The sequence below is a fragment of the Amblyraja radiata genome, chromosome 18 (genome assembly GCF_010909765.2).
Source record: "Amblyraja radiata isolate CabotCenter1 chromosome 18, sAmbRad1.1.pri, whole genome shotgun sequence".
Lineage (NCBI taxonomy): Eukaryota > Metazoa > Chordata > Chondrichthyes > Rajiformes > Rajidae > Amblyraja > Amblyraja radiata.
In genome coordinates this window covers 6,454,573-6,478,703 of record NC_045973.1, presented here as the reverse complement: position 1 = coordinate 6,478,703, position 24,131 = coordinate 6,454,573, and the positions used below count along the sequence as shown (strand labels likewise).

The 24,131-nt window shown below is 46.3% G+C and overlaps 1 protein-coding gene across 4 annotated transcripts in view; it reads left to right on the top strand.

Moving 5' to 3' along the window:
- The window catches only part of adamts9 (ADAM metallopeptidase with thrombospondin type 1 motif 9), a 177,026-nt gene that overhangs the window by 142,076 nt on the left and 10,819 nt on the right, over positions 1 to 24,131 (top strand). For 2 of the 4 annotated variants that reach the window (XM_033036659.1, XM_033036658.1), the window contains exons 31-38: positions 7,250 to 7,420; positions 8,815 to 9,015; positions 11,602 to 11,731; positions 12,633 to 12,727; positions 14,053 to 14,147; positions 14,248 to 14,381; positions 18,272 to 18,363; positions 21,297 to 21,401. In XM_033036659.1, coding sequence (XP_032892550.1) covers positions 7,250 to 7,420; positions 8,815 to 9,015; positions 11,602 to 11,731; positions 12,633 to 12,727; positions 14,053 to 14,147; positions 14,248 to 14,381; positions 18,272 to 18,363; positions 21,297 to 21,401 — 1,023 coding nt within the window. Of the gene's footprint in view, positions 1 to 7,249; positions 7,421 to 8,814; positions 9,016 to 11,601; positions 11,732 to 12,632; positions 12,728 to 14,052; positions 14,148 to 14,247; positions 14,382 to 18,271; positions 18,364 to 21,296; positions 21,402 to 24,131 lie in introns of those variants that run through there. The other 2 variants (XM_033036660.1, XR_004414604.1) reach the window with 2 other exon arrangements.

The following is a 24,131-nucleotide window of genomic DNA, read 5'->3' as shown; positions in this document are numbered from 1 at the left end:
AAGGGTTTTTGCAGATAGTTTTTTTTTTTAAATTCTTGTTAATTAACCATGAGAAAAATCCAATTCTACTCAATGTGGTGACAGAACTATCGAAGGTTTGTGTGATGTGGTTGCAAGGTAAGTTGCCTTTTTTTAAAGAATAAGGTCTGGTTTCTCTCTCTGCCTCTTCTCGTTTCCAGCAGCTGGATTTAATTAAAGAGCTCTTCGTAATAAGTCATGTTAGATCTGTCACAAAGCTTTGTTAAAGAATCCCAGGCTGTGCGCAAATTTGTGCATTGCATATTTCCAAGAAAAGTCTTAAAACAGCCACTCTCTGAAATTAATCTGCTTTTTTGCGGGAAATTTGCACTAATGCACTGCAGATGTGCAGCGATCAGTATTCTTAGCTGGACTGCTGAATTAATGTACCATTTGTCTGAAGATATTACATTTGTAAGTATTACTAACTATAAAATGGTTAGGTAAAAGAAAATGGAGTGCCCATTTCATCTGCTGCCAATTTCGACAGAGAGACAGAATAGGGCAAGCTTCACTGATGCCCGACCCCAACTAAAGAATTCTCCTGCACATTCATTCTCGATCTGCAAGAACTGATTTATGCACACTTACTTGAACAATGTTGGAAAATGGCATCGAGGTCAGAGCACACTGACTTGAAATGTATTCCACTGCCTGCTTTTAATTTGGCTATCCTTACCACTTCTGAAGAAGAAGAAGTATATCAATTGTGTTTTTGTAACAAATAAGGAAAACAATTCAAATCATAAAAGATTGCAGAGATTTTTTTTTCTCATCAAGGTTATAACGATCTCTACTTCCTAAAGGGCGACTGCTCACGACCAAACAGGCGTCACCTCGACCATACAGGCGACATGTCGCGGGGTGACGCCTGTATTGTCGTGAGTAGTCGCCCAAAGAGTTGTACCTTTTCCTGGTCCCCGTTGGATTTTCAAAATGTTGAACATTTTCGGCGACCTGCTGCGACTATGACGGGTGCCGACAAGTCACCGAAAAAATCGCGTTAGTGGGACAAGCCCTTTATGTGTCTTCATTTAAAGTCATAAAGCGATACAGCGTGGAAACAGGCCCTTCGGCCCAACTTGCCCACACCGGCCAACATGTCCCAGCTACACTAGTCCCACCTGCTGGCATTTGGTCCATATACCTCCAAACCTGTCCTATCCATGTACCTGTCTAACTGCTTCATTAAAGTTGGGATAGTCCCAGCCTCACCTGGCAGCTTGTTCCAGACACCCACCACCCTTTGAATGAACAAACACACTCACGGGTTCTGACGTCCGATGAGCCTTTGGACTGGTTCCCCGCACCGCGGTTTAACGAGCCTCAGGCTGGTTCCCAGTTGGGGTCGCCAACTTTCTCACTCCCGAATAAGGGACAAAAGGTCAAAATAAGGGACAAATTCCCGACGGCAATTCGTTGACTGACTCGGCCGTGGCTGGGTGAATGATGAGTTGGCCTGTGTGCTGGACTGCACACAAAGCCCAGCCGGCGGGCCAGCTGAGGAGTTTTGGCCTGGGCCGCGCATCCAATTCATGAACCAATGATCGGCCATGTGAAGGAGGGGTGGTGGTGTCGGCGGTAAGCGAAGGTCCGAAGGTCGGACAGCTGCAATACGTTGGGACGAGTGAGGCGGGGCCGGACACGACACTCCAACCCGACAGTCCCCTCGACCTGAATAGTAGCAGTCAAATACAGGACAAGGGCTCCTCTCCCCCTACCAACCTCCTCTCCCCCTACCAACCCTCACGGTCCCTCAGATCCACATCAGCCGGTCTCCTCTCCATCCACAAGTCCAACCTCCGCAGTTTTGGGGACAGAGCCTTCTCCAGGGCAGCTCCCAGGCTCTGGAACTCCCTCCCCCAACTGATCCGCAATTCCGTGTCCCTCACCATCTTCCAGTCCCGCCTCAAGACCCATCTCTTCACCTCGTCAAGTCAAGTCAAGTCAAGTCAAGTTTATTTGTCACATACACATACGAGATGTGCAGTGAAATGAAAGTGGCAATTCTCGCGGACTTTTGTGCAAAAGACAAACAACCAAACAACCAAACAAACTATAAACACAATCATAACACACATATTCTTTTACATAATAAATAATGGAAGGAAAAACGTTCAGTAGAGTTAGTCCCTGGTGAGATAGGCGTTTACAGTCCGAATGGCCTCTGGGAAGAAACTCCTTCTCACCTCTGCCTATCCTTAGCCCCACGTCCCCCTCCCTTTTCATCTGTGCTTGAATTGCCTCATATTGTGTTTTGAATTGAATTCTGTCTTTAATTTGTGTACTAGTCATGTCTCTACTATTTATTTCATTCCGCTTACATGTTTTTCCTCTACTTGCTAAATTTTTGTAAGGTGTCCTTGAGACTCTTGAAAGGCGCCCATAAATAAAATGTATTATTATTATTATTAAGGGCGGTCCCGTACGGGACAAACCAATTTAGCCTAATATACGGGGTGTACCGGCTAATACAGGACAGTTGGCAACCCTGGTCCCAGTCCCCGCTGACCGACGAGTCTTCAGGTTGTCCAGGCAACTCTTTAAGCATTGCATTACTCAGGTTATTAAGCCAGTGCAGGGCGGTGTTGATTTGGAAGACACTTGGAACTGATGATGTTCCGATAATATTACTGCTCTTCTTATTCTAGGCCTTGGTGTGAACATTGCTGATTCAAAGGTTCAAATGTTCAAAGGTTGATTTATTGTCACATACACCTGGATGTAGTGAAATTCCTTTTGCCAATGCAGCACATAAAAAAGAATACAAACATAACAATAATAAATAGCTTTAACATAAAAACATCCCCCCACAATGGTTCCCATTATGGGGGAAGGCACAAAATCCAGTCCCATCCCCAATGTCCACCCATAGTCGGGCCTATTGAGGCCTCCACAGTTGCCTCTACGGAGGCCCGATGTTCCAGGCCGTCCTCGCCGGGTGATGATGTTCCGGCGTCGGGAGAGTCCTCTCAGCGGCTTGGGAACCCTGGAACGGCCGCCTCCCTACTCGAGACCGTGGCTTCCGGAGCCGACAAGGCCACGCCGAATGGAGCTCAACTGGCGATCTCGTCGCGAGATCCCAGGCTCCCGATGTAAAGTTCAGCGCCGCCGCCCGCAGCTCCGCGATGTTTTAAACGCCGGTCCCAGCTCACCGGAGTTCCAGCGCGGCGACCCAGGCAAGGCACCGCCCGCCCCGCAATGGCGCTCCAGCGCTGCACCGCCGTCCTCAGACCCGCAGCTCCGCCGCCGATGCCGCCGCCGATGCCGCCGCCGCCGATGCCGGTGCCGCCGCCGCCGATGCCGGTGCCGCCGATGCCGATGCCGAGGCTCCGGGCGGTCCCCTCAGGAAATACCGCTCCAGGCTCGCTGGTAGGCCGCGAGGACGGGTCGAAAGTGCAGCCCGGAGAAAAGCTGCATCTCCGACCAGGTAGGGACCCTGAAAATTAGTTTCCCCCTTCCCCCCCCCCTCCCCACACATAAAAAAGCTAGAACTCCTTAAAAACAAAACACTAAACTAACTAAAAATAAGAAAAAAGAAATGAAAAACAGACAGCTGCAGGCTAGGCAGCCATACCCCCTACAGGTCGGCGCCAGTTTCAGTAACAATGTAATTTAAAAAAGGAACTACAAATGCTGGTTTACACCAAAGATGGACATAAGGTGCCGGAATAACTCAGCAGGTCAGGCAGAATCCCGATCCGAAATGTCACCTATCCATGTTCTCCAGAGTTGCTGCCTGACCCACTGAGTTACTCCAACATTTTGTTCATAAGTGTTTGGAGCAGAATTAAGTCATTCAGCCCATCGAGTCTACTCCGCGATTCAATCATGGCTGATCTATTTCTCCCTTACAACCCCATTCTCCTGCCTTCGCCCCTTAACCTTTGACACCCGCACTAATTGAGAATCTGTCAATTTCCACTTTAAAAATACCCAATGACTGAAGGGTCTTGACCCGAAACATCGCCTATTCCTTCGCTCCATAGATGCTGCCTCACCCGCTGAGTTTCTCCAGCATTTTTTGTCTATAAAATCTTAGTATATCACTTATATAAGCATCATAAATCATATACAAAAAACACAGTACATGATTTAAAATCCAGAATAAAAAAAGAAAAATCAGTCCGACAACGATACCAGTGTCTCCATAACTGGGTTTAAGAAGGAACTGCAGATGCTGGAAAATCGAAGGTAGACAAAAGTGCTGGAGAAACTCAGCAGGTGCAGCAGCATCTATGGAGCGAAGGAAATAGGCAACGTTTCGGCCCGAAACGTTGCCTATTTCCTTCGCTCCATAGATGCTGCTGCACCCGCTGAGTTTCTCCAGCACTTATGTCTACTCTCCACAACTGGGATTGGCAGCGTGTAGTGCTAAACCTTATGTTTGACAAGGCCACAATAATTACATTTTTAGAGTCATTTATCCTGCAAAGGAATTGATACATATGATTTCTTAGGACAGCTTCTAAAGTACTGACTCCTGCAGCCACAAACACATCACTGGCACCGCACCATCTAGGTTTCCTTAGATGTGTTCTCATGGCATCATTATGGGCCACCTTTACTTTTGTAAAGATTAAATACATGTAACCAGAGAGACGAGGAGCGTACTGATACAATGCCCTCGAGTTAGTCACGGGTTGAGGGAAGCACCTACTGATTGAGCGGCAATTATTCCAGATTAACTTGCGCTCGGATTTTATCTAAATTGAGTTTCTTTCATCATTGGGAACTCCACAAAAAAATAAGGAGCTTAACAGCACAGCATGCTCATTAACCACAGTTATACGCGGGTGACTTACGTCAGGTACTAAGCAGAGACATGTCTGCGGTTTACCAACGCACACCATTCTCTCCCTTACACAAGAACTGTTATCAGGCAACAGACCCATCCTCTCTCCAACTAGACAGCCGTCCTGATCTGCCCTCGACCCCACTGGAGACCCTCGGACAATCTTTAATCGGACTTTACAGGACTTTATCTTGCCCTAAACGTTATTCCCTTTATCCTGTATCTGTACACTGTAGACGGCTTGATTGCAATCACGTATTGTCTCCCTGCTGACTAGTTAGCCCCACAATGAAAAGCTTTTCACTGTACCTCGGTACACGTGACAATAAACTAGAATAAACTTGATGAATTGTGTAGGATGTCAAAAATAGATGAAATATTTTTAACCCTCTGAATTTTCTGAATTTGGAGTCGGCAGGGCAGTCCTCTGCATATCGCCAACTTGGATGTGTTGTACACACTAACGTGCTGTTTGTGCCCCCTTAAAACTCTCTAGTGAAGGTGATTTGGCTATATTGTTGCTATATTGCTGCATATCGCCAACTTGGATGGGTTTTGCACAATAACTGTCTAGTTATCTTTAGTCAGAGGGTGGTGAATCTGTGGAATTCTTCACCACTGAAGGCTGTGGAGGCCAAATCAGCGGATATTTTGAAGGCAAAGATAGATAGATTCTTGATTAGTACGGGTGTCAGGGGTTTATGGGGGGAAGGCAGGAGAATGGGGTTAGGAGGGAGAGATAGATCAGCCATGATTGAATGGCGGAATATACTTGATGGGCCGAATGGCCTAATTCTTCTCCTATCATTTATGATCTCATGAAAATCATGCATTCCACCTGGTAAATTTAAAATTAGACCTTTGAAAACCTTGCCCTTCCATATCTCTGTGTCTCCCTCTCCCTTGACTCTCAGTCTGAAGAAGTATCTCGCTCCAAAATGTCATCCATTCCTTCTCTCCAGCGATGTTGCCTGCCCTGCTGAGTTACTCCAGCATTTTATGTCTATCTTTGAATACATTTAACAGGGTCTGCTACCCTGAAGATCTTCTTTTATATTTGTTAGTAACACTCATTATTATCAGAATTAATTTGGATAAATAAATAAAGTGAGCATCATACAGGTATCAGAGGTTATGGGGAGAAGGCAGGAGAATGGGGTTAGGAGGGAGAGATAGATCAGCCACGATTGAATAGCGGAGTAGACTTGATGGGCTGAATGGCCTAGTTAAACTCCTATGATTTTATGATCAAGTGAAAAGAACCTTTAGCCCAAGAAAGGTCCTTGCAAAGCTAAAAAATCAATCATTATCATAATGTGGCGAAATATTGAGGAAGAGAGGGACTGCAGAGTAGATAGTTTAGTTTATTGTTTCATTGGCATGTGTACCAAGGTACAGTGACAAATGTTTTTTGTGTGTTATCCAGTCAGCGGAAAGACTATGCATGATTACAGTCAAGCTGTCTGCAGTATATAGATACATGATAAAGGGTTTCATGTTTAGTGCAAGGTAAAGTCCGATTAAAGATGACCATAAATAGCTGGAGTAACTCAGCTGGTCAAGCAGCATCTCTGGAGAAAAGGAATAGGTGATGTTACAGGTCGAGACCCTTCTTCAGACTGATAGTCCGATGGTCTCCAATGAGGTAGATGGTAGGTGAGGATCATTGTGTCCTTGTTCATCAGTCTATGAAAGTAAGCATGCAGGTACAGCAGGCAATGAAGAAAGCAAATGGCATGTTGGCCTTGATAACAAGAGGAATCGAATATAGGAGCAAAGAGGCCCTTCTGCAGTCCTAATGAGACCACACCTGGAATATTGTGTGCAGTTTTGGTCCCCTAATTTGAGGAAGGCCATTCTTGCTATTGAGGGAGTGCAGCTTAGGTTTACAAGGTTAATTCCCAGGATGGCGGGACTGTCACATGCTGAGAGAATGGAGCAGCTGGGCTTGTACACTCTGGAGTTTAGAAGGATGAGAGGGTATCTCATTGAAACATATAAGGGTTTGGACACGCTAGAGGCAGGAAACTTGTTCCCGATGTTGGGGGAGTCCAGGACCAGGGGCCACAGTTTAAGAATAAGGAGTAAGCCATTTAGAACGGAGACGAGGAAACACTTTTTCTCACAGAGAGTGGTGAGTGTGTGGAATTCTCTGCCTCAGAGGGCGGTGGAGGCCGGTTCTCTGGATACTTTCAAGAGAGAGATCTTAAAAATAGCGGAGTCAGGGGATAGGGGGAGAAGGCAGGAACGGGGTACTGATTGGGGATGATCAGCCATGACCACATTGAATGGCGGTGCTGGTTCGAAGGTCCAAATGTCCTACTCCTGCACCTATTGTCTATTGTCTATTGTGTAGATGAAGTGCCTCTCTACTGCTGCGCCACTGTGCCACTGAGATGCAACGGAATAATGCGTTTTCTTGCGGCTCTTTTACAGTGCTCTGCGACCTGTGGTGCTGGAACCAGGCATCGCAAGGTGACCTGTATCAACCAGAACCAGGAAGAAGTGCATGGTATTGAATGCGATGCAAGCCAAAGGCCGCCCAGCGTGGAGCAGTGCAAAAGTCAACCTTGTGAATACATCTGGATCACAGGAGAGTGGTCGGAGGTAGAAGAATATTTGAATACGTTTGCAAAATGGCAAAGAATGCTTCACCCTATTTGGCTTCAATAGAATTGAGCGATACAGCGTGGAAACAGGCCCTTCGGCCCACCGAGTCTGCACCATCGGTCACCAGTTCACACTAGTTTTATGTAAGACCCACTTTCGCGTCCACTGCCCACACATTTGGAGGCAATCAACCTACAAACCCTCATGACTTTGGAATGTGGGAGGAAACCGGAGCACCCGGAGGAAACCCACATGGTCACGGGGAGAACATGCAAACTCCGTACAGACAGCACCCGAGGTTAGGATTGAACCTGGGTCTGTGGCACTGTGTTGCAGCAACTCTACCAGCTGCTCCACTGTGCTGCCCGAATATTACTGCTGCACTATCCTCTGCTGCAGAACATAGATAGTGCATAAGACATGTATGCGGGACGACAGATGGCACAATGGGCTAAGTGTTCGGCTGGCAACCGGAAGGTAGCCGGTTCGAATCCCGCTTGGAGTGCATACTGTCGTTGTGTCCTTGGGCAAGACACTTCACCCACCTTTGCCTGTGTGTGAATGTGTGTGAATGCGTGTGAGTGATTGGTGGTGGTCGGAGGGGCCGTAGGCGCAGATTGGCAGCCACGCTTCCGTCAGTCTGCCCCAGGGCAGCTGTGGCTACAGAAGTAGCTTACCACCACCGAGTGTGACTGAGGAGTGAATGAATAATGCGATGTAAAGCGCCTTGAGTATTAGAAAGGCGCTATATAAATCCCATCCATTATTATTATTATTATGTATAAAAAATCAACATCTCTAAAGGGTATTTGCATTGAAATATCAAGTTTGCTCTCGATATCCCAAATCAATTAGGAATCAGTTTTGACACAAATTCCTTTGGTCCTTCATTGTTTGGTTTCCATGAAATTCAGGTCGGTGGCGCAGCGGTAGAGTTGCTGCCTCACAGCGGCAGAGACCCGGGTTCGATCCCGACTACGGGTACTGTCTGTACGGAGTTTGTACGTTCTCCCCGTGACCTGCGTCATAGTAACTCAGCGGGACAGGCAGCATCTCCGGAGAGAAGAAATGGGCGACGTTTCAGGTTTTAGAAGAAGGGCCTCAACCCGAAGCTTCATCCATTCCTTCTCTCCATCGATACATACACATACACATACGTGTGTGTGTGTGTGTGTGTGTGTGTGTGTGTGTGTGTGTGTGTGTGTGTGTGTGTGTATGTACATATCTAGTAATTGCTGTATACATAGTGATCGCTGATCGCCGCGGACTTGGTGGGCCGAACGGCCTGTTTCGGAGCTGTAAACTAAACTAAATGTTGGTATTTTTGATTCCAATGTGTTGTTACAACAGAGGGGGGAAAAAAGAGATTAACAATGTAACTTTATTTCCAGTGCTCAGTAACTTGTGAGAATGGCTACCAGCAGAGGCTTGTATCGTGCAGTGAGGTTTACAATGGTAAGGACCTCTATGAATATGGCTACTATCACCAGATTACAACTAACTGCCCCGGGACACCGCCGCCCAACATCCGAACCTGCTCTCTTGGTGAATGTCCTGTTACTGCTTCATGGCGGGTTGGCAATTGGGCAAGTGTAAGTCCATTTCAACAATTTTCAGGACACAAGTTCAGACCGTTACTATACGATGCAGCTATAACGTAATCTTTTTGTTCTGATATTGTACCAATGCTTTGTGAAAGGATATGGTGATGTCTGTTCTTTGAAGGCTTGAAAGTGCGCACCGCCTCCAGTCTGGAGATACTGCTCCTTCCCGAAGGTAGACACAAAACCCTGGAGTAACTCAGCGGGATGGGCGGCATCTCTGTCTGAAAAGGGGTCTCGACCCGAAACGTTACCCATTCCTCCACTCCAGAAATGCTGCCTGGCCCGCTGAGTTACTCCGGCATTTTGTGTCTACCTTCGGTGTAAACCAGCATCTGCAGTTCCTTCCTACGCTAACAGCTTCTCTGTGATCAGGCTTCTGAACGATCCTTCCATAAGATAGGGTACTGTCCGATTCACCTCCACCCAATTGCGGACATTGGACTTTGTCTATGGAACTGGTGCTATGGAACTACAATGCTGAGAACTATACTCTGTATATTCATTAGTGCCTTAAAGCCTTAAGAGACTTGAGAAGCAATTACTGATGCCTCTATTGCATATAAATTAATTGTTCAAATTTCCTAAATTAACTATCAGACTTTTCAGTTATTGGTGTACAGAAATGTAAATGTTGCATTGCCAAAATAATATGAAATACTAGAGGGCATAGCTTTAGGGTAAGAGAGGCAAAGGTAAACGGCAACGTTTTAGTTAACACAGTGGTGGGTGCCTGGAACACGCTGCGTGTGTGTGCGTGCGTGCGTGCGTGCGTGTGTGTGTGTTCTGTTTAAAGGCCCCTACAAAAACTCAGCTGCATTTTAATTCCTGCACAAATACCTGTTCAAGCCCATTTTCATGTACAGTCTTCAGTATCCACAACCGAGGTTGTATATTCAAGTTTAAACAGCTACATATATTTATCTGGTACATTATAATCTTGGGGGCTTTCCCCACTTCAGAGATGTAGGGAGATACTGACAGTGAAAGACCCTCTTTGACAGGTACATGGATAGGACAGGTTGAGAGGGATATGGGCCAAACACAGGCAGGTGGGACTAGTGTACTGTAGATGGGACTTGGTGGCTGGCATTTTTTCCATACTAGTAGACAAATATGCTGGAGAAACTCAGCGGGTGCAGCAGCATCTCTGGAGCAAAGGAAATAGGCAACGTTTCGGGTCGAGATCCTTCTGCAGACTGATGTGAGGGCGGGGGGGCGGGGGGGGCGGGCGGGAAGAAGAAAGGAAGAGGCGGAGAGTGGGCTGAGGGAGAGCTGAGAAGGGGAGGAGAAAATAGGGATTATCTGAAATTAGAAAAGTCAATGTTCATGCCACTGGGGTGCAAACTGCCCAAGCGAAATATGAGGTGCAGCTCCTCCAATTTACGGTGGGCCTCACTCTGGCCATGGAGGAGGCCCAGAGTGAGGACCACTCTGTATCCACGCTGTATCACTCGATAACTATAAATGTCAATGTCGGTCAAATTATTTGCAGTCCTTAATCTTTATTCACACATAAAGAATTCCAAATGTGAATCTATTCAATTTTTCTACAAATCAAATTTGTATCTCTGATGCTTTTTGTAAGATTATTTTCAAGTCTTTTGTTCAAAAGAATGACCGTGCAGGGGACATGGGTGTAAGGTGAGGGGGGGGGGGGGAAAGATTTAATAAAAACCTGAGGGAAATGTTTTCACACAAAGGGTGGTGGATGTATGGAACAAGCTGTCGGAGAAGATCCAGCGCCAGAGACCCGGGTTCGTTCCCGACTACGGGCGCTGCCTGTACGGAGTTTGTACCTTCTCCCCATGACCGCGTGGGTTTCCTCCTGCACTCCAAAGACGTGCAGGTTTGTAGGTTAATTGGTTTGGTGTAAATGTAAAAATCGTCCCTAGTGCGTGTAGGATAGTGTCAATGTGCGGGGATCACTGGTCGGCGCGGACTCGATGGGCCTAAGTGCCCGTTTCCGCGCTGTATCTCTAAACTAAACTAAACTAAAAAGGAGCGAAGGAATCTCGACCCGAAACGTCGCCTATTCCTTCGCTCCATAGATGCTGCATCACCCGCTGAGTTTCTCCAGCATTTTTGTCTACCTTCAATTTTTCTAGCATCTGCAGTTTTTTCTGAAACTAAAAAGGAGGTAGTTGAGGCAGGTACTATCGTAACGTTTAAGAAACATTCAGACAGGTACATGGATAGGAAAGGTTTAGAGGATTATGGGCCAAAGGCAGTCAGGTGGGACTTGTGTAGATGGCACATGTTGGTCGGTGTGGGCAAGTTGGGCTGAAGGGCCTGTTTCCACACTGTATGACTAAATGTTTGACTAAGTTCTAAATGTCAATGTTGGTGAAATGATTTGTTTTCCTTAATCTTAACATGACTGCAATAAAAAGTTTTGTCAGCAGTCTTAAATATTATATTAAACTCAAAGTAACGACTGTGGATAGAGATCAGATTGAAGTGTATAGATTGTTTCTGTTCTTCATAAGAGTACGTGTTTGGTCGTTGCAAGATTGTGATTGATGTTGATTTTGTATTCAGTGCTATTTAATTTTCTTTTTTCAATGTTTTTGCAAGTGTTCGGCAAGCTGTGGAATGGGGGCCATGCAACGATCGATATACTGCTTAACAACCGATGGCCACTTCAGCAACTCCTGCAGCACGGATCTCAAGCCAGAAGGGAGGAGAATGTGCCAGACTGGGAAATGTAAGCATCTAAGAGAGGCACAAAAAGCTGGAGTAACTCAGCGGGACAGGCAGCATCTCCGGAGAGAAGTAATAGACAATAGACAACAGTTGCAGGAGTAGGCCATTTGGCCCTTCGAGCCATCACCACCATTCAATGCGATCATGGCTGATCATCCCTAATCAGTACCCCGTTCCTGCCTTTTCCCCATATCCCCTGACTCCGCTATCTTTAAGAGCCCTATCCAGCTCTCTCTTGAAAGTATCCAGAGAACCTGCCTCCACCGTCCTCTGAGGCAGAGAATTCCACACACTCACAACTCTCTGTGAGAAAAAGTGTTTCCTCGTCTCCGTTCTAAATGGCTTACCCCTTATTCTTAAACTGTGGCCCCTGGTTCTGGACTCCCCCAACATCGGGAACATGCTTCCTGCCTCTAGCGTGTCCAAACCCTTAACAATCTTATATGTTTCAAAGAGATCCCCTCTCATCCTTCTAAATGGGTGGCGTTTTGGATCGAAACCCATTCCTTCTCTCCAGAGATGCTGCCTGTCCCGCTGAGTTACTCCAGCTTTTATGTGCCTATCTTTGAGAATTTTGCTTTATTGAAGAAGAGTTTTGTTTCATTTTAAGATCAATAGTCGCTTTTGCAGCATGTAATATTTTCATCATTTTGTTTTCTGTAATGATAAGAAGCATGCGACCAAAGATCTGAGCATCGAGAGTGTTGTGTCTCTCTTCAGTTTAAACCAGCATCTGCAGTTCCTTCCTCCACAAATGTGAGCATCGAATTCATTGAGACCGCTTCCACATCTCCGCCAATTTCCCATTTGTCCAAGTACTAAGTGTCGGGCATTTAAAAAAAAAATTGTTACCCTAAAGTATGTTTTCTAAAGTGTAAGCAAAACCATATTTTTTCCTGTAGGTGAGTTTCCGCAAAGCTGCACAGATGTTCAGCGACTGAAGGGATTCATCGAAGACGGTGATCACATCCTTAATATCCAGGGGAAGCGTATAAAGGTACATCAGTGAGCTATCTTAAGCGGGGAACTCAAGAGTGTTCTTTGCTCAATTCCTTTTAAAGTATCCTTGCCATTTTACTGATTGTATGCCTAGTTGCCACCTTCCCCTCAGCCAACAATGAACATAGAAACATAGAAAATAGGTGCAGGAGTAGGCCATTCGGCCCTTTGAGCCCGCATCGCCATTCAATATGGTCATGGCTGATCATCCAACTCAGTATCCTGTACCTGCCTTCTCTCCATACCCCCTGATCCCTTTAGCCACAAGGGCCACATCTAACTCCCTCTTAAATAAAGCCAACGAAATGGCCTCAACTACCTTCTGTGGCAGAGAGTTCCAGAGATTCACCACTCTCTGTGTGAAAAATGGTTTTCTCATCTCGGTCCTAAAGGATTTCCCCCTTATCTTTAAACTGTGACCCCTTGTCCTGGACTTCCCCAACATTGGGAACAATCTTCCTGCATCTAGCCTGTCCAACCCCTTAAGAATTTTGTAAGTTTCTATAAGATCCCCCATCAATCTTCTAAATTCTAGCGAGTACAAGCCGAGTCTATCCAGTCTTTCTTCATATGAAAGTTCTGCCATCCCAGGAATCAGTCTGGTGAACCTTCTCTGTACTCCCTCTATGGCAAGAATGTCTTTCCTCAGATTTGGAGACCAATACTGTACACAATACTCCAGGTGTGGTCTCACCAAGACCCTGTACAACTGCAGTAGAACCTCCCTGCTCCTATACTCAAATCCTTTTGCTATGAACCAGTCTACATTTTCCTTGATCGCCGTCTCCTTTGATCTGTCGTTTTCACACCTTACCCTTCCCGTATCTTTGTGTCTCCCTCCCCCCTGACTCTCAGTCTGAGGAAGAGTCTCGATCCGAAACGTCACCCATTCCATTCTCTCCAGAGATGCTGCCTGTCCCGCTGAGTTACTCCAGCACTTTGTGTCTATCAAGGCAGCACGGTGGCTCAGCGGTAGAGTTACTGCCATACATCGCCAGAGACCTGGTTCGATCCGGACTAAGGGTGCTGTCTGTACGGAGTTTGTACGTTCTCCCCGTGACCTACATGGGTTTTCTCCAAGATCTTCGGTTTCCTCCCAGCCTCCAAAGACGTACAGGTTTGTAGGTTAATTGGCTTGAGATACATGTAAATTGTCCCTAGTGTGTGTAGGATAGTGTTAGTGTGTGGGGCTCGCTGGCCGGCACGGACTCAGTGGGCCGAAGGGCCTGTATCTCGAAACTAAAAACTAAGAGTATTTAGTCTTCTTTGTTTTAAATCTCTTTCAAACACTATCCTTGCTTCATAGTGTGTTTGTGCTTTCAGATCTACTGCGCTGATATGCTGACGGATAGCCCAAGAGAATATATCACACTGACTGGTGGCGATTCGGAAAATTTTTCCGAAGTTTACGGCTATAGGTATGGAGAATGAAGATGTATAACTGGCGGAGAAGTTCCTGCAAATAAAATAATTTTCAATCACAATTGACATGTACATTTAACATTCTGCCTGGTTTAGGTTACATAACCCTGCCGAATGTCCTTACAATGGCAGCAGGAGGGATGATTGTCAATGCAGAAGAGACTATTTAGCGGCTGGCTATTCCACTTTCAGAAAAGTAAGACTAGACATCAACACACTGCAAATTATAAGTGAGTAAAATGTTCCTTTTTAATTTACTTTAATGTAGAAACATAGAACAATAGGTGCAGGAGTAGGCCATTCGGCCCTTCGATCCTGCACCTTCGATCCGTTCAATATGATCATGGCTGATCATCCAAAATTAGTACCCCGTTCCTGTTTTTTCCCCATCAAAACATGCTGGATGATTTGTTAACAAGAGAACGACAGCTTCAAACATCCTTCAAGAAGGATGGCACGGAACCTGAAGTAATGAGGACTAGCCTTATAAGTACAGATCCAAAGACTGATCTCACCAACCCTTGGTTAATGGAGGAACCAGAAGAAACTAGAGGGCTTGGTTTTAGTGAAATCAAGGCACTGGAGGCCAATTCTCTGGATGCTTTCAAGAGAGTTAGATAGTGTTCTTACAGACAGCGGCGTTAAGGGATATGGGGAGAAGGCAGGAACGGGGTACTGATTGTGGATGATCAGCCATGATCACATTGAATGGCGGTGCTGGCTCAAAGGGCTGAATGGCCTACTCTTGCACCTATTGTCTATTGTCACCCATTCCTTCTCCCCAGAGATGCTGCTGGTCCCACTGAGTTACTCCAGCATTTTGTGTCGATCATCAGTGTAAACCGGCTTCTTCAGTTCCTTCCCACATAAAAATTCTCAAAGAATGTAAATACGTAACTGAGAGATAAGAGATTATTTACGTTGAGAATCGGCCTTCTCATGGCAACTGAACAAGGCAGAAGAATCTTTGCATGAAAGGTTGTTTTTGGTGCACATTTTATATCAAGGTGATATTTCAGTTTGACCATAATCACACCTAAAACATTGATCAATTATAGCTCAATTCTTCAGTCTGAAGAAGGATCTCGACCTGAAACATCACCTATCCATTTTCTCCAGAGATGCTGCCTGACCCGCTGAGTAAAGGAACTGTCCCACGAGCATGCGACTCCATGCAGCAAGCGCAACCTAATGCCCCTGTCCCACTTAGGAAACCTGAACGGAAACCTCTGGAGACTTTGTGCCCCACCCAAGGTTTCCGTGCGGTTCCCGGAGGTTTTTGTCAGTCTCCCAACCTGCTTCCACTACCTGCAACCTCCGGCAACCACCTGCAACCTCCGGGAACCGCACGGAAACCTTGGGTGGTGCGTAAAGTCTCCAGAGGTTTCCGTTCAGGTTTCCTAAGTGGGACACGGGGCATAAAGGGCCGGTCCCATGAGCATGTGACTCCATGCGGCAAGCGCAACCTAACGTGGTCGCTTGAGCCGTGCGGTCTCGCGGGGCCGGTCCCACTTCGATCGCCGGAGCCGTATGGCGTTGTGCGGAGCTGGTCCCGACATCGCGCGGGGCTCTGAAAAACTGACCGTGTTCAAAAATTCCGCGCGGCAGCGGCCTGCCGGCCCGCAGCCGCCTCGACGCCGTACGTCACGCGCGAACTTCCCGCGGACTTCGCTCGAACTTCATGTCACTCACTCGACCTCCGCGCGGCCCCCGTTTCTGGTTTGGTCGCGCTTGCAGTATGCAGGTCGCATGCTGGTGGGACCGGCCATTTAGGTCGCGCTTGCCGCATGGAGTCACATGCTCGTATGACAGGCCCTTTATTCCAGCACTCTGTGTCCAGTATCTTTAGCGTAAACCAACATCTGCCGTTTATTTTTTATTACATTACAGCCACTAATCTAGCCATTTTCGCTTCATTTCAATCCTCATCAGTGTTTCTACATTGGCCAGTGAAAGATAATTCATCACTATCATGAGATGAGATGAATGAGTTACACTTCTGAGCACAAACTAAATCTAAGGACTGTCAATCTTGAATTTGCTTCATGAGATTTTGCAGTTGTCTTTAATAATAAATGATAACCAAAGTGAATTTAGAGTGGTTTCTCTCCACTGCCAAATGGATAGGAGGTCGAGACTTATCACATTACATATTAAAGTATGAGACGAGAGATCTGCTACATTCTCTCCCTTATCATCAGCTTCTATTGAATAGTGAAAGGCCTGGATAGTTTGTATGTGGAGAGGATGTTTACACTAGTGGGAGAGTTCATGACCAGAGGTCACAGCCTCAGAATTAAAGGGCAGTCCTTTAGGAAGGAGATGAGGAGGAATTTCTTTGGTCAGTGGGCAGTGAATCTGTGGAATTCTTTGCCACAGATGGCTGTGGAGGCCAAGTCAGTGGATATTTCTAAGGCGGAGATAGATAGATTCTTGACCAGTGCGGGTGTCAGAGGTTATGGGGAGCAGGCAGGGGAATGGGATGAGGAGGGAGAGATGAATCAGCCCTGATTGAATGGCGGAGTAGACTTGATGGGCTAAATGCCTTAATTCTGCTCCTATCACTTATGAATTTGTGACCTTACTTAAAACATGTAAGAGATCTCATGCTCTCTGATAACTCAACGTGGATGAAGAGGGATACGAGACAAGTGCGTTTTCCAATGTATCCACACCAAGAGGCAGCAGGACAGCAACAACCCAGGCAGTATCAGGTTGCAACAGTTAATGCTGGCACGAGGAAATGAAGATGCTGGAATCTTGCATGGAACTCAAAGTGCTGGAGTAACAGTGGATGAAGCAGCATATCTAGAGGACATGGGTAGGTGACATTTGGGGTCGGGACCTTCCTTCTGCTTGTCCTCCAGAGATGCCACCAGGCCCGCTGAGTTACTCCACCACTTTGTGTACAACAACAGTTGTAGACTTGTGGCGCGGTGGCGCAGTGGTAGAGCTACTGCCTCACAGCGCCAGACTCCCGGGTTCGATCCTGACCATGGGTGCTGTCTGTACGGAGTTTGTACGATCTCCCCGTGATCTGTGATCTTCGGTTTCCTCCCACACTCCAAAGACGTACAGGTTTGTGGATTCATTGGCTTGGTATAAATGTAAATTGTCCCTAGTGTGTGTAGGATAGTGTTAGTGTGCGGGGATCGCTGGTCGGTGCGGACTCGGTGGGCTAAAGGGCCTGTTTCCACGCTGTATCTCTAAATTAAACAATACTAAACGGTTAATGTGCGGGTTTGCAGGTTATGCTTATGTTTATGTTTAGAGATACAGCACAGAAACAGGCCCTTTGGCCCACCGAGTCCGCGCTGACCAGCGGTTTCCACACATTAACACTTTCCTACACACAGTAGGGACAATTTTACTTTTACAACAAGCCAATTAACCTACAAACCTGTACGTCTTTGGAGTGTGGGAGAAAACCGAAGATCTCGGAAAAAACCCACGCAGGTCACGGGGAGAACGTACAAACTCAGTACAGACAAGCATCCATTGTCGGGATCGCACCCGGGTCTCAATAGACAATAGACAATAGGTGCAGGAGTAGGCCATTCGGCCCTTCGAGCCAGCACCGCCATTCAATGTGATCACGGCTGATCATCCCCAATCAGTACCCCGTTCCTGCCTTCTCCCCATATCCCCTGACTCCGCTATTTTTAAGAGCCCTATCTAGCTCTCTCTTGAAAGCATCCAGAGAACCTGCCTCCACCGCCCTCTGAGGCAGAGAATTCCACTGACTCACCACTCCCTGTGAGAAAAAGTGTTTCCTCGTCTCCGTTCTAAATGGCTTACTCCTTATTCTTAAACTTTGGCTCTTGGTTCTGGACTCCCCCAACAACGAGGCAGAGAATTCCACAGACTCACTGGCGCAGTAAGACGGCATCTCTACCGCTGCGCCACCATGCCACCCAGAGTTTAATCAGCCCTAATGTGTAGGGAGTGGATGAGAAGGTGGGATAACATGGAACCAGTGTGTACAATGGTCAGTGTAATCAATGGCTGGTGTGGGCTCAGCCTGTTATCCTGCTGAATAACTAAATGCAGTATTCGGTTGTGAATATTGTCTCTACGTATGAACAGTTTTACACATCGTCTCTCACTCCTTGCTTTACAGCGACAGACTTGTTCTTCGCACAGACACTGGAAGGTCGGCCGGTGCCTTTCGCCACGGCCGGAGACTGCTACAGTGCTGCCCGATGTCCACAGGTAGCGGAATTACTTTACTAAATGTATATATTTTTTTAAATGTGCAAGAAAACATAAATGAATAAACAAAGGAACTAAACTCTTTCTCGTTCTCCCCGTGACCTGCGTGGGTTTCGCCGAGATCTCCGGTTTCCCTCCCACGCTCCAAAGACGTACAGGATTGTAGGTTAATTGGCTTGGTATAAATGTAAATTATCCCTGGTGTGTGTAGGATAGTGTTAATATGCGGGGATCGCTGGTCAGCGCGGACTCGGTGGATCGGTTTCCGCGCTGTGTCTCTAAACAATGTGTCTCTAAACGTCTCCCTACCCTCGGTACAAGAACTGTTCCAGAGCCGCTGTCTGAAAAAAGCTCTGAGAATAGCTAAGGACAAACTGCACCCCCTCCACACACACATGGATCTCCTGCCATCAGGCAAGAGATACCGTAGCATCAAAGCCCGGACTACAAGACTGCTAAACAGTTTCCTGCCACAGACTGTGAGGCTGCTAAACAGTCACTCTGTACTCACAGTCACCTGATTCTGCGGCTCTGCACTGACATTTTAATAACTCTGGCACTGGCCACTCAAATCAGCTGCCCTGGACATTTTAATGATTGGTTTACTGTATTTTAATGTTGCTGTTTTACCTGCTTTTAACTATTTATACTGTTTCATCAGGGACTGGATTGTTTTTTATTGTTATTATGTGTGAAATGTTTTAAGTTTCATGTGCGATGCTCCGGTATTCCCTGGGAAACGTCTTCTCATTTTGCACTGTGCAACTGTTGCTTTGCAAGATGACAATAAAGACAAGGGCCACAGAGGGTAGTCGAGGCCAGTTCATTGGCTATATTTAAGAGGGAGTTAGATGTGGCCCTTGTGGCTAAGGGGATCAGAGGGTATGGAGAGAAGGCAGGTACGGGATACTGAGTTGGATGATCAGCCATGATCATATTGAATGGCGGTGCAGGCTCGAAGGGCCGAATGGCCTACTCCTGCACCTAATTTCTATGTTTCTATTTGATTTGATTTAAACTAAACTAAACTCAGCAAGAGGCAAGCATGAGAATGACCAATAGAGGGAGACAAAGCAAGGCTAGAGCAGGAATTGCAGATGCTGGTATCTTGAACAGGACACAAAGTCCTGGAGTAACTCAGCAGGTGTGGAGCGAATGGACAGGTGACGTTTCGGGTCAGGACTGGACCGAAACGCCACCTCTCCCTTCCCTCCACACATGCTTCCTTATCTCGCTGAAACACTTGGTGTTTCAACTGAAATTAAACATTTGGTTCAGACATGGATAAAGAAACTGCGATTGATGCCTGCCTATACTTGATGGATGCTGCTTGAACCAAATCCAGATATTATTCATAGAAAAACATCTAGAATGTTATTAAAAGCTGGAGTAACTCAGCGAGACAGGCAACATCTCTGGAGAGAAGGAATGGGTGATGTTTCGGGTCGAGATGACAATGTTATCTGAACCTTATTTAAGATTTGCAAACACACAGAACAGCAGCAGTGCCCTCTAGTGATGATTCTGAAACATTGCATCTCAATATCCCCCACCATTAAAATCTCCATCTCTCCCCCACCCTAATTTCACTGTCCTCCTGATTCATTTTACTGACTGTCAGCTTTCTTGTCACCTTCCCATCAGCTAACAATGAACCATTCTACACTTCCTTATCACCGTCTGCTTTGATCTGTCATTTTCACACCTTACCCTTCCTCATCTCCTGACACAATAGACAGTAGACAATAGGTGCAAGAGTAGGCCATTCGGCCCTTCGAGCCAGCACCGCCATTCAATGTGATCATGGCTGATCATCCCCAATCAGTACCCCGTTCCTGCCTTCTCCCCATATCCCCTGACTCCGCTATTTTTAAGAGCCCTATCCAGCTCTCTCTTGAAAGCATCCAGAGAACCTGCCTCCACCTCCCTCTGAGGCAGAGAATTCCTCAGACTCACCACTCCCTGTGAGAAAAAGTGTTTCCTCGTCTCCGTTCTAAATGGCTTACTCCTTATTCTTAAACTTTGGCTCTTGGTTCTGGACTCCCCCAACATCGGGAACATGTTTCCTGCCTCTAGCGTGTCCAAGCCCTTAACAATCGTATGTTTCAATGAGATACCCTCTCATCCTTCTAAACTCCAGAGTGTACAAGCCCAGCCACTCCATTCTCTCAGCATATGACAGTCCCGCGATCCCGGGAATTAACCTTGTAAACCTACACTGCACTCCCTCAATAGCAAGAATGTCCTTCCTCAAATTAGGGGACCAAAACTGCACACAATACTCCAGGTGTGGTCTCACTAGGGCTAGGACTCCTTTTTTCTCCCTCCCCCCCCCCCGACTCACAGTCTGAAGAAGGGTCTTGAGCCGATACGTCACCTGTTCCACCTGCTGCCTGTCCCGCCGTGTTACGCCAGCACAGAGAGTGGTGAGTCTGTGGAATTCTCTACCTCTGAGGGCGATGGAGGCCGGTTCTCTGGATACTTTCAAGAGAGACCTAGATAGGGCTCTTAAAGATAGCTGAGTCAGGGGATAAGGCAGGAACGGGGTACTGATTGGGGATGATCAGCCATGATCACATTGAATGGCGGTGCTGGCTCGAAGGGCCGAATGGCCTACTCCTGCACCTATTGTCTATTGTCAATTTGTGTTTGTCTTTGGTGCAAACCAGCATCTGCAGTTCCTTCCGACGACAACAACATTCCAACCACAGCCTACACGATGTCTCAACCATGAACACTGATTGCTAATTGCTAATTAATTATAATCATACTGCAACATATTTTACTAATAGATTAATGGGATCCTGTTACCATTGCTTGTTCACAAGGAAATGTACCATGGCTGTTGAGAATGTAATTGTTAATGTGATTTATACCTGTAAGTGGCTATTAGGATGGACCATGTAACCATTGAAGGGCATTTTCTTTTTCAGGGACAATTTAGTATCAATCTCTCTGGAACAGGACTTAGAGTGTCTGAATCCACCAGGTGGATATCGCAAGGAAATTATGCTGTTGTACAAATACAACGATTGATGGTAAGAATATGAGGAAAATAAGATTACATTTGGCAAATGTTAATTTGGCAGCTTTCTGCAGTATTGTTTGTTGAATATCTACTAAACCAAAATGGAGAGACACCCCAATGATACTAATCTAGGACCTTGCGCCAGATGCCATTTAATCGTTGAATTTTATTTTGAGTTTAGTTTAGAGGTACAGCGCGGAACCAGGCCATTCGGCCCAACTAGTCCGCGCCGATCAGTGATCACCCCATACACTAGCTCTATCAATACTATACACCTAACATGGGAATGGTGGCACAGCGGTAGAGTTGCTGCCTTACAGCACCAGAGACACAGGTTCGACCCTGACTACGGGAGCTGACTGTACGGAGATTGTACATTCTCCCCGTGACCTGCGTGGGTTTTCTCCGAGATCTTCGGTTTTCTCCCACACGCCACAGACGTGCAAGTTTGTAGGTTAATTGGCTTGGTATAAATGTAAAAAAAATTGTCCCCAGTGTGTGTAGGATGGTGTTAATGTGCGGAGATCGCTGGTCGGCGCGGACTGGGTGGGCCGAAGGGCCTGCGCTGTATCTCTAATCTATCCTACACACTAGGGACAATTTTACAGTTCTTACTGAAGCCAATTAGCCTACAAACCCACACGTCTTTGAGTGTGGGAGGAAACCGGAGCACCCGGAGAAAATCCATGCAGTCAAGGGGAGAGCGTGCAAACTCCATACAGACAGCATCCCTCCAGACATACCGCCTGACATACTCAGTTTACCCAGCACTGTGTTTTACTTTTTTTTTTTTTTTTTTTAATTATTTTTATTAGAAGTACGGTAAATTACAATAATACACAACACATATATCTTAATACATTTTTTGTACCGCTTCATTTTTTTTGAGCTTTAAGAAAAAGATAGAAGTAAGGAAAGTAAAGAAAGTGCGCAAGAGTCGTGAAGTGCAAGAGAGTGTTGGGAAAAGAAAGCCCCTTAGAAAAGAAGTTAGAGAAGGAAGTGAAGTAAGAAAGTAGACCCTAGAAAAGAAAGAAAAAGAAAGTAAGGACAATCGCTCTATTATAACATTAAACTCCGCAGAAAGACTACCAACCAAGTCTGTTTTTGTTGTTTTACCTCCCGTTGCCAGGTCCTGATACCATTTATTTATTTATTTATTTTTAAAATTACTATTGCACCTCATGCTTGTAATAGGTCCATAAACGTAGACCACGTCTTTTGGAATTGGTTTGCTTTACCTGCTAAGAGGAATCTCATCTCTTCCAGATGTAATGTTTCAAACAAATTTGATGTCCACATTTTTATTGTTGGTGTGGGCGCATTTTTCCAGAATTTAAGTATGAGCTTTTTTCTACTCATAGAAACTTTATGATGTGATAACAATGAGCCATATTGCTAACAGAGTCATAAGGTCATAAGTGATAGGAGCAGAATTAGGTCATTCGGCCCATCAAGGCTACTTCGCCATTCAATCATGGCTGATCTATATCTCCCTCCTAACCCCATTCTCCTGCCTCCTAGTTTAGAGATACAGTGCGGAAACAGGCCCTTCGGCCCACCGAGCACGCACCGACCAGCGATCCCCGCACATTAACACTATCCGACACACACTAGGGACATTGTTTTTAGATTCATACCAAACCAATTAACCTCCAAACCTGCACATCTTTGGACCGTGTAAGAAAACCGGAGCACCCGGAGAAAACCCATACAGGGCACGGGGAGAACGTACAAACTCCGTACAGACAGCACCAGTAGTCAGGGTCGAACCCGGGTCTCCGGCGCTGTAAGGCAGCAACTCTACCGCTGCGCCACCGTGCCGCCCTGTAAAGGCTTAAGAGAAGATTGCGCTTGTAAAGTTTGGCACAAGATTTACCACAGGAAACAAAGTCCGAGAAAAGCAACCTCATAGGATTCAATCAGCTGCTTGTTTCACAGTCGGCGCGGTTGATTTTCCAAAGAATTGCGTCTAAAATAAAACTCAAATGAGCACATAGTGGATTTGGATCGTATTTCAAGAGGAAGTTTTCAGTAACGCTGTCTCACGTTTCATGCCCTGACGTTGTGCTATGCAATGAAATTCTGGGGCAATTGTGTTTATTGAACGCCCTGAATAATAACACTGTCGTGTCTGGTAGCGTTTACAGGGGCTCATCGCCCAGAGTCTTATTAACACACTGCAGTTCAAAGCAAATGGTGCAAACTCTACCTGAATCCTTGACCTCAGATCAACCCAGTTGTATAACTAGCGTGAACTTGCTTGAATGGGCTGAGCAAACACCAGGTGGGACGACTCGTGGGAATCAATGCACACATCAGATCACCCCCGTCCCCTCTGCCCCACCTGGAATCACACCTATCTCTCCCCTCCCCCTCCCCTTCCACCAACATTCCTTCCTCCAGCTTCACGATCAGCAAGTCTAGCCTCTGTCCACCATTTGCCTATCAACCCCCTCAGCCCCCCCCCACCCCATATCCCTCTCACCCCCCTCACCCCCCGCACACCTCCAGATTCAGGAACAGTTTCTGCCCAGCTGTTATTAGGCAACTGAACCATCCTACCACAGCCATAGAGCAATAATGAACTACTATTCACCTCATTGGAGATCCTCGGACTATGTTTCATCAGATTTTATTGGACTTTACCTTGCACTATACGTTATTGCCTTATCATGTGTCTGTACACTGTAAATGGCTCGATTGTAATCACGCAACTTCCCATCTCCACCCCTTTCTGCTT